The sequence below is a fragment of the Mytilus galloprovincialis genome, chromosome 6, assembly GCF_965363235.1.
Source record: "Mytilus galloprovincialis chromosome 6, xbMytGall1.hap1.1, whole genome shotgun sequence".
NCBI lineage: Eukaryota > Metazoa > Mollusca > Bivalvia > Mytilida > Mytilidae > Mytilus > Mytilus galloprovincialis.
In genome coordinates, this window is record NC_134843.1 from 62681222 (window position 1) to 62691975 (window position 10754).

General features: G+C 31.3%; 1 protein-coding gene across 1 annotated transcript in view; it reads left to right on the forward strand.

The window, feature by feature from the left end:
- Positions 1-9959, forward strand: part of LOC143080060 (nephrin-like) — a 50222-nt gene extending 40263 nt beyond the window's left edge. The window contains exons 14-18 of the mRNA XM_076255718.1: positions 2942-3013; positions 3944-4039; positions 5550-5606; positions 6571-6665; positions 8226-9959. Of these exons, the coding sequence (XP_076111833.1) occupies positions 2942-3013; positions 3944-4039; positions 5550-5606; positions 6571-6665; positions 8226-8381 (476 nt within the window). The 3' untranslated portion in view covers positions 8382-9959. The remainder of the gene's footprint in view (positions 1-2941; positions 3014-3943; positions 4040-5549; positions 5607-6570; positions 6666-8225) is intronic.
- Positions 9960-10754: the final 795 nt, after the last annotated feature.

A 10754-nucleotide genomic window follows, 5' to 3' on the forward strand; every position in this document is an offset into this window, starting at 1 on the left:
AAAACAAATCTACGGCTGCCATGAATTATTTCGATTCTAATAGGACAAATTCGGTATGTTTGTTAACCGCGAAAGCCTTATACATACGATACTGTTTTGGCTGTTCCGTTTTATCCAATTTTGAAAAAAAACAGTAATAATATATAACTCAATGATTATTTTTTTTCAATCGCATTGTTCACTTATATATTTTCTTCCAATGTTATTTTATTCGTTCTGAGGCGTACAAGAAGCTTTAAAACGCCCGGTATTTACATTTGATTTTTTGTTTACGGAAACATACTTGTGACGTCACCTTGTTTCGTTGCCATGCCAAGACAATAACATCATTTCGCGGAATTTTCGTTTAATGAAATTTTACCATGAACAATAAATTGAAGTGAACTGATTTGTTTATTTTGCTGTAGAATAAAGATAAATACATATTGTATCTGGATCTTGGCCTGCGTAAACTGGGGGTTTTGATGTCGAAAAAGGAGAATATCTGGTAGTTTAAATAAGTTGGTCGTAACGCGAAACAGCCGTTTTTGTGTATTACTGCGTTTGCGCTAAAGGTAGATATATTATGATTATACTGGTCGACGATAATAGGTCGTCATATTAGTATTTGTTTTTTTAGTGATCATTTTTTTTTAATCGATCAGAAAAATAGATAATATGCAATTGTTAAATAAAAATCAGATACTACATTGTACTAGTAAGAAAATGTTTGCATCTATTTTGAGCTAATTTATTCCAATGGTTGTTTACAACACAGTTCATGTTGTTGACCTATGGGTGGTCCATGTCAAAACAAGGTCGATTACAACCAAATATCTTGGAATTATACAACTTAACATTTTTACATGAAAGGATAAAAGATTACATGTACTAGTATTTAAGTATAGGGTAATATAAGATATGTTTTGTCTCCTAGAACATTGTAGAAACAAACGAAATGCTCGCAAAGCTTAGATAGCCATCTTATTATTAATTGGTCACCATAATGGGACGACCAATTAATTTTCTTGGTTGCATACGAAAATAGGTCAAAACAAATATCCCTTGAATTTGACAGTTGTAGGTTTTTCATCCTACATTTCATTGCAGTAAAGCATTGCTGGTTCATATATCTTAGGTATTTCAAAGCACCATTATTTATTTATTTGGGGTTTCTATAGAATATTTTGGAAACCTGAGGTTACATGGTTACTAAAGCTTGTACACTGTTAAAAAAGAGGTGCATTTGATTGGTTAACTTTCAGTGATGGTTATTTTCTTATATACAATGAAATTTATGTGAAATTTTTTCAATAGTACTGGACATGATAAAACTTTACTCATGCCAAGTATTTTTTAATATGAAACAAAGATAAAGTTTGCACAATTTTGCGAAAAATGCAAATTTAACATAGACTCATATGGGAAAATCAATGGTGTGTAACACCTAATATGGGAAGCTACACATACACCTTTGACCTTGGGAGTACTTTCAGTTGTTAACATTTCTTGCTTAAAGTGAAATATTACAAAAAAATGATATATTCTGAGTGGATTGTGTCTCCGAAACACATTTTATGAGAACATTTCTTTGAAATTGGACTCTACCATGAAAATTAGTAAACGGAACAAGCCACACTCAGTGTTTTAGATCTTTTTCTCCTAATTTCTAATATTCTGCTATAATAGAAGATTTTTCCTAAGTAATACTTCAATAAATATATAGTTATAAGTAAATGAAATTAATTTAAAAGCAGTAAGAACAAATAATTCACTAAGAGTACTAGCTTTCTGTGTCCCTCTCTGGAATGGGGCGTAAATTTAAATTTTACGGATGGACTTATTGAAACCTTCTTTGAGACATTTCACTTTATATGGATAGTTCATTCAACTTGAATACTTCAATTACTCATTTATGGTTACATTTCTATCATACATAAGTCTAAGTAACCCCAAAATTTTTATTTATTGGCCTAAAAAGTTGAAATTTTGAAGAAATAAGAGGTATAAATGGACCATAAGAGTCTTATAAGGAAGACAAAGAGATCCATCAGTGATATTTAATATCATATAGTCATCTTTTGTATCCTATTCAACTGTTTGTAGGCAGATGAGATAAATATTTGATCATTTATTGGTCCACACTATATTCTATCATGATGATTAGATTTTTCGAAGAAATTTTGGTCGAATCGCTGTAATTGTCGTCTTACATTACTCTAAAGTTTTCTCAACTGTTGAACTGATTATGACAAAACTTGACAGGAATGCTTGAAATAACCAGAATTACAAAGGAAAAAAGTCACATTCAGTTATTAAAAAAATAAGTTCTATAAACATAGGAATATGTGGTATGATTGCATATGAGACAAATCACCTCTTGAGACCAAATGACACAGAAATAAACAAATAAAGATCACCGTACGGCCTTCGACAATAAGCAAAACCCACACAGTATAGTCAGCTATAAAAAAAACAATTCGACAAATGTAAAACAATTCAAACGAGAAACGAACGGTCTTATTTATGTACAAAATATTGAACAAAAAAAAACAAATATGATATGCAGCAACCAACGACAACAACTGAATTACAGGCTTCTGACTTTGGAAAGGCACACACAGAATGTGGCTAACCTGGGACAGTGGTGTCATAGTACAAAACCTATGTGAAGGCACCAACCTTCCCCTTTACCTTAAACAGCATGCATTAGGCCTTTTTTGTTTTCAGTGAATACATTTGTACCATGCCAGATTATAGATTGCCAAAATCCTCTTTTCACTTCAAATTACAAGATGGAATTGCAAAGTTAAGATGGTGCAATTCTCGTCTAGCCTGTCAACTAACTACAATATCCTCTAGTTCCGTTCATTTACTGTGTTTATGTTTGCTGCGTACTTGTATGTCTACAATATAATTACAGTAAAAAGTATGAAAACTAATTACTTAAATTTTGTTTTAGAATTTACAGAAAGCAATGTGTTGTATGCAGCAGTTGATAAGGTACAACAGAAATTCAAACGGCGTAACTCAGGTAAATATCAAAGTGAAATATTGGAAATTTTATATTGTGAAATTTTCAAACAGCACTAGTATACTGCAGTTGTGCATACAGTCCTGCTTATATACTTATTTATATCGATTAACTCTAGTGGTGTTGTCGGATCGTAGTGATTTATTTACATGGTTTTAGACGTGAACTTGAAATAATATAAGCATACGTACCAAACCCAAAAGACAAATCTGAGTAGTGCCGGGGTGCTAAAAATGTTGTATGTTGACATGAAATGACAGTTTTACGTGATTAAATTTCTTCAAGACAAACATAGCATGGTGGAGTTGTGAGGCAATTGAAAAGTCCTTTCTTTCTAAACAAAGTCATTGCGAAAGACAAGGAAAGGGATATATATATTAAAATCAAATAAAAATCCAGGTTAATGTTGAATACTAGTAATTGAACAGGTTGAAGTAAAGCATGTGTCCTACTACTATTAAATACTTTTGTCTTTACAAACTAAATACATATGATAATATGTAAAATTTAGCAAATTGATAAAGAGTATGCTATAGATTTTGTTGTATTCATAAAAAACGAGAGAGAAAAATATCAAACCATTTGGTCTTAATTAGATCATCAGCTGTCCGAGCATTTTAAGCTATATTTTCCATAAGGTACAGACGAATCCTTTGTTATTAATATGAAATTGTATTGCTAAAAATTTGAACAGGCAATGCAGACTTAAAATTCTACAGAGGTTTTTTTTTAAAACAGAGAAAATATGAAGCTTGTAAGAGTAAACGATTGAAAAACACAGCAATTAAATATGTAGGCGTGTAATAGTTATTTCTAGAGATAGCCGTTAGTCCTTATCTCTGAAATAGTGGATCCTACCTGTATGCATTGCATATTTTTATGTTATTTAAGGTGAGAAACATTCTATTTTTATTCTTATTCCTCATGTAGGACACGAAGATTCTAACTTGTCTAATGAACCTGCGAATGCCGAATATGCTTCTGTTGTTAAACCCAAATCCAAATCTAAAAAGGTACATTACAAAGGTAAGTAACTTTCATAAATATTCTGTTTTTAGTTGCGTTCAAACTGTTTTGATTCGATCGTCACTGGTGAGTCTTATGTAAGTCTTATGTATAAGAAAAGCGCGTCAGGCGTACAAAACCTAGTATGTTTGAAGGGGTTTTTTTTCATAATTTTTCCAATATTCAGTGCTATGGAAAGTGTATAATGCAATGTGTACGATGGTTTTCTCGGATTGTCTTAATGATTTGTTCCTTATTTCAACATCATTGTATTATCAGGTATTAAATAACAGTACTTCAAAGACGATCTTAGTTTATTAAATACCACCATGAAAACATTGAATAACTATTGTGAGTGCAAAGGAGTTCCGTTAGGAAAAGACTATGGTAGTCTTTTAAAGTATAATGTCTAACGTGTAAATGATGTGGTACACATTTTTGGGAAAAGTTTCAATCAATCATTTTATCAATTACATTTTTGACATAAAGAACCTTGACGAATGACAAAACGAGGACTATCGGATAATACAAATATTTAATTAGAAATTAAAAAAAAATCACTGTCAAAAAAGTTTCATTTCATCAAGCTGAACAGGAAACAATTATCAATATCTTTAGTTTTAACATTAGGTTAAAAATTGGAAATAGCTCCAATGTCGTCTTTGGGTTCATGTCCGAACACTAAATAAAAGGAAATCTAAGGTGTAGCAATGAGACAGCAACCCAACGACAAGATATTATCGAGACTTCTAAAGGGTAATACACTTTTATCATGAATAGATTGCTGTCTATACAATATAACAAGTCATGAATCGTCCCGAGTCAATAAAAACTGTGAATGAATTTGGCAGAAACAATCGAATATCTGCCATCAACTATTAGTTTTCAAGATAGCATTTAGATATGACATAAGATAACTATTGAATCAGACGAGATGCAGGACTTGTGACAGGAATATGAATATGTGCCGGAATAAACTAATATAATATCAAACCCCCTTTTTTAAATCTTTGCCAGTTGACAAACAATCGCACATAAGCAAAAAATATATGGTTTGGATTCAGAATTGGGATCATTCGTCTTTAATTTGTACCTCGTTTTCTGTGATAAATTGTTGGGAATCACTTTTACCAACTTTCAATGGCTACTTTCATTCCTTGTTTACTTTACCCCTGTTTTATATAAAGATAACCTTGCGCAAATTAAATAATTAGTTTTACATTTTTTTAACAATAGAAATAAACATAGAAATGCATACAATATAAAAATAAGGCGATGTGGTATGATATTTAATGAAACAACTATCCTTAAACTGTAAGACCAAACGGACATAGAGGAGTATTACATCTTATTTTTATAACTTCATTAAAAACCCTCATCATTTTTTTTTCTGGAAACCAAACAGTTAATACTGTCTAAACAAGTACATCACAAATTTCATGTCGATTTTCTTTCTCCTTTTTTATTTCTTATTTTTGTTTGGGGGAGAGGTAGGCATATTTCTTCAATTTACTATTCTATTGTATTTCAGAAGACGAAATTGAAACAGCAAATGATGAATATGCAGTTGTAGACAAATCAAATAAAAGTAAGCTATTTATTGTTCATGTTGATTTAAATCAAATAAAAAAAAAACTATAGCCAATGTTTCTTCACCCTAATTTTGACGATGATTAATCTTTCGAACTAGTACGCTAATCGATAGGATCAATAAAAGTTATGGAACAGTTAGCTACGTAAGCTCAGAAATTGAAATATAAAGATGATTTATCTTGTAGTATTGATGTGTAGAATTGTGAACGATCACAATCGATAGTGGGGTCAATTGTCATTTTCTTAAAATACAAATTGAACGGGGAATGTGTTAAAGAGACAAAAACCCGACCAAAGAGCAGAAAACAGCCCATGACTACCAAAAACACACAAGACAAACACAGGCTAGAGGTTCCAGACTTGGGAAAGCTGCAAAACTGTGGCGGGGTTAAACATGATGTTTTACTTTGACCGAGTGTGTCTCCTCACAACTTGTGCTTTTATCAGTTTTTAGAATGCTATGATTGAAATTGGATGAAGTATCATCTTGATAAACATTTTGGTTAGTTGAAAAAGAACCTCAAACAATAAAAGAGAGGCGAAAGGAATCAAAGGGACATTCAAACTCAAAAGTCGAATATAAACTGACAACGCAATGGCAAAAAAAAATACCAAAAGACCAACAACAGTATACAAAACACAACAAAGAAAACTAAAGACCAAGCAACACGAACCCCATCACAAACCGGGGGTGCTCTAGAAGGGTAAGCAGATCCTGCTCCACATGTGGCAGCGGCGTGACTGCGACCGAGTGTTTCTACTCATGATGTGCTTCTATCAGTTTTGAGAAGGCTATGTCTGGCAAATATAAAGTATCTGATAAAGTATCATCTTGATCAACATTTTGATTCGTCAAAATGGACCCTAACCATAGCCTTCTTTCGATAACCTTTTATTGTTAGGTTGCTTTCTCAAACATATTAATTAAGATTTATATTTTTTTTAATTATATTTTTTAGAGATAGATTACACAGAGAACGACAATGTATATGCAAATCAAGGCGATGCAGATTTGCTGATACATCAACCGTTGAAAACAAAGCCATCTGGACGGGTTTGTTTCACTTTATCTATGTTTTTTCTATGCAGTTTTTCTTTATTGTGTAAAAACAAATCCAATATCACGTGTAGAAAATGATAATACTTTTACAATGGTTTATATCATACATGTAAGCTAAAAATAAAATAAGAAAATTGTATAGCCATATTTTGATGAGACAACTACGATTTGTACATGTTATATAAAAAAGAAGATGTGGTATGATTGCCAATGAAACAACTGTCCACAAGAGACCAAAATGACACAGACATTAGCAACTATAGGTCACCGTAGCACGACGTTAACATGCGTTCAAAATTATCTCTGTGTCATTTGGTCTTTTCTAGAGAGTTGGCAATAAAACCACATCTTCTCTTTTCTATATTTACAGCTACTGTTTTGGTAGTGACAAGTTGTAATAAGTACTTATCCAAGTTTGTCAAATCCTAATTAGATCATGTTTTAATACATGATTGATTGATTGTTAATTTTTGGAATAAATAATTTCTGTCAGAAGGAAGGTGAATAGAAAATTAGGGATAAAAACAAATACGATATTGAGTTACAAAATAAAATCTTGTTCCTGTATGTTATCAATAATAAAAATGTGTAGTCAATAGAATCGTAAAAAATATTCAAAGAAAATAGATTACTCAATTTGATATACTATTATTAACATAAACCATCAGTCCCAATAACATTGTTATGAATTAGAAAAGCATTTCATTCAAATGCTGAAATTAATTATTAGTAATTCAATCCTATGTGATGGGAGTCATTCGTGCACTCAAACGCTATCCTTCATAACTCTATGTCTTTTTTCTGAGCATCCCTTCTGGTCATGTTACAAAAACACTTTTGGGGTTTCAAAATATTTGACAAAGTATCATTCAATGTACTACAGAAACTTTAAAAATTTAAAATTTAAAGATTAAAATATCAAAAATAAGTGCAGTTAAGTGTATTTTATATTTTCAGAAAGAAAGAAAAAGAAAATCAAGGGCAGATATTTATATTGAATTTGATAGGACAAATTGTGTTTTTTTCTTCTTCAGAAAAATTAGGCCCGTGACCCCTTATTTTTATTTAATATTTATGAAGTATTTATGAAAAGTAATATTTTCTTATTGAATTTTAACCAATTCTATCGTTTAATGTTTCCTCAATAAGGAAAAATGTAAATTTCTCCTATACAACCCATATCAAATAACTGTGATTCGTTAATTTCAATGTATTTTAACGACAAAACAAGATCCGTGACCCCTAGTTTTTATATAGAATTATGAAAGTACATTGACCCAGAAGTCTTTTACAGAAGTTAACGGAAAATATATCGTCAAATATTTAGACACCTCAGCTACCTTACTGCCATTTCATATAGTATAATATATTTTATGCATTTTTTTCTATTAAAATGAGATATAATTTTAACTAATAAAAACGGAAGTGTTATTTTAAGTACGCACTCATGACTTTGACAAATGCAGTAGAATATTTAACAACTTCTAAGTATCAACATCATCAAGGACCTAATTTAAGCATTGATCTTATGAGTGTTTTTTTTTTATTTTTAAGAGCAAAAATAAGGATGGTTTAACATACATAGAAGTATCCTTCACCAGGGAGCCAAAAAATCGACATGTTATCATTGGAGCTGAAAACAGGACCAACTATGTCGATATAGATTTCACTAGGAAGGCTGATCCTTTACCAGAAACTGAAAATGAATAACATCTTTAAAACTGATGTTTTTGTTTACTCCAGTTTTGTTTTAAACTTGTTTAGATGTAGAAATATTACCAGTCCAGTTTAAAGTGTATGATTTTTACATTCGCAAAATTCAAAGAAGATCTGGATGTGGTTAACAGAAAAGAGTATAATAGAGAACTAACATTTAAAAGTTAGATAACACTTGACAGCAATAATAAAGGAATAGAGATTAATGGCCTTAAAACTGAAGAAAATATAAATGAATACACCCCCATCGAAGCCCCAATGCTAAGTATTTCAAAAATTCATATCAATCTGACTCTAAATACACGATCGAAGTTCTTCTTTTAGATAAGAAGGTTGCTTTTATGTCAGTCACGCCGTAACTATAAAAAAAAAACCAGGGTCATTTTTTATTTCAAATATTTTCTTAAGTCATACACACACTTATTACAGTGTTTGTTGTGTGTGAGAGAGAGAGAGAGAGAGAGAGAGAGAGAGAGAGAGAGAGAGTTTAATCTAAAGAGTGTTAAAGTGCACATCTTGGTCATTTTGTTATCAAGAGATAAAAAGAGTGTACTACTGTCATATATAAAATGTTTTGCTTGTTTCAGTTTTGCACGATACAGCTTTTTGATATTTATCTTTATTTCCATGGTGATTTTATTTTATTGTTGTTATCAACTATTGAAATGTCTTACTTTATTGTATATATACATGTAGCTGTCCAGCCCTGATTATGAATCGTTTATTACATTGTATCTTGCATAGTTTTAGGACTTCTGCGAAAGGAAAAATCAAAAGTTCAAATTCTATTCATGTCAAAATTCGAAATAAGTTAATGAACTAAAAGTAAACTGGAACTCAATCAATAAAATTTACCCTCGGATCAATTCACAAACTTTTTCAATACAAAGAATGTCAACTACTTAAACTTTTATTAAAATAACTAAGGATATGTGTTTATTTTCCTTTTCAAGTCGATGACCTGGAACGAATCTAGATATAATAAATAATAATTGCTTATTATTTATAAAATATTCTTTTAAATCGTTAAAACAGAAGTGTTATATAACAAAATACTCCTTATTTATTTACATCTGTTAAAAGTTTACGAATATTTCCCATGATACATTTACATTCTAATCATGGTTGCGTTCAAAATCGTAGCGGTTACTTAGTGCTACGTAGATTTGTGTCTACTGAACGAGTAGCTAGCATAGCTGCTATCAATATCTATGTAGCAGCTAGGCTAGCTACACGTTCAATAGTCATAAATCTACGTAGCCCTAAGTAGCCGCTACGATATTGAATATACGATACACCACTTTAATTCAAAATCCGTCACGCCATTTTTTTTCATTGTCCTTCATTGTAATATTATATTTGTTTGTAGCAATTTAAATTAAAATATTATTGCATATTAAACTGATAGTATCATACACAACTGCCTGTTCAATAGTAAATACCTTATACTCGGTGACTGAACGATTGACTCATTATTGTATGTTGTTTTGTTTTGTTTTTTTATTCGCTTTGCATGCAAAATCTTTATTTTTGTTTGTTTTATGTTTTTTTAGAATGTTGTATGTCTTTGTTTTTATAGGTTTTTTTCTTTTGTTTCGCCATAATGGTGTAGATTATATCTAACTTATGTGTTTTATTATCCCCTCGCCTCGTTTGAATAAAAAAAAGCGAATGAAACACCACCGTCAAGAAACAAAATTAAAAGAGAAGAGTATAAAAGTTGTCCCGTTTATCATATATTTAGACTTAAAGGTTACTATGGAAATGATAAGAGACTTTCCGTTTTGAATTTATCTTGGAGTTCGGTATTTTTGTTTTTTACTTTTTACTTACATCCGTGTAATTTGGTCTGTGGTGGATAATTGTTTTATTGACAAACATACTACATCTCTTTATCGTTATATACTCGTGCATGATCAAAACCCTCGAATGGTATTTTTTTAGTGAGCATGGCGAGTACTTTGATTGATTGACGTCCAGTGGCAAATTTTTCATGCATATTCAGGACAAGACCATATTAATAATAAATATAATAGGTAGGTCCTGTAGGTAGACGCCGTCCGGGATGATTTTTGGTGGGGAATTTTAAATGCCATTAGAAAATGAGGGTATATTGAATAGGGGCAGACATTATGCCTTGCAACAGTTCACCTACTGACCCCTCAAACAGTTGTTGCAAGGGTTCTTAACATACAAAGAGCGTGTCACTCTCTCTTGACGAGGCATCGGATTTAACGTTCCCATTTTGACCGGACTTCAGATGCGAGTACTTTGAGCCAAAACCCATTCAGTTCATTGGTCTTTGATAGCGTAAAGCACTCGTTGCTTTATGATAAGCGTAAATTTTAAAGAATACACTTTGAAGTG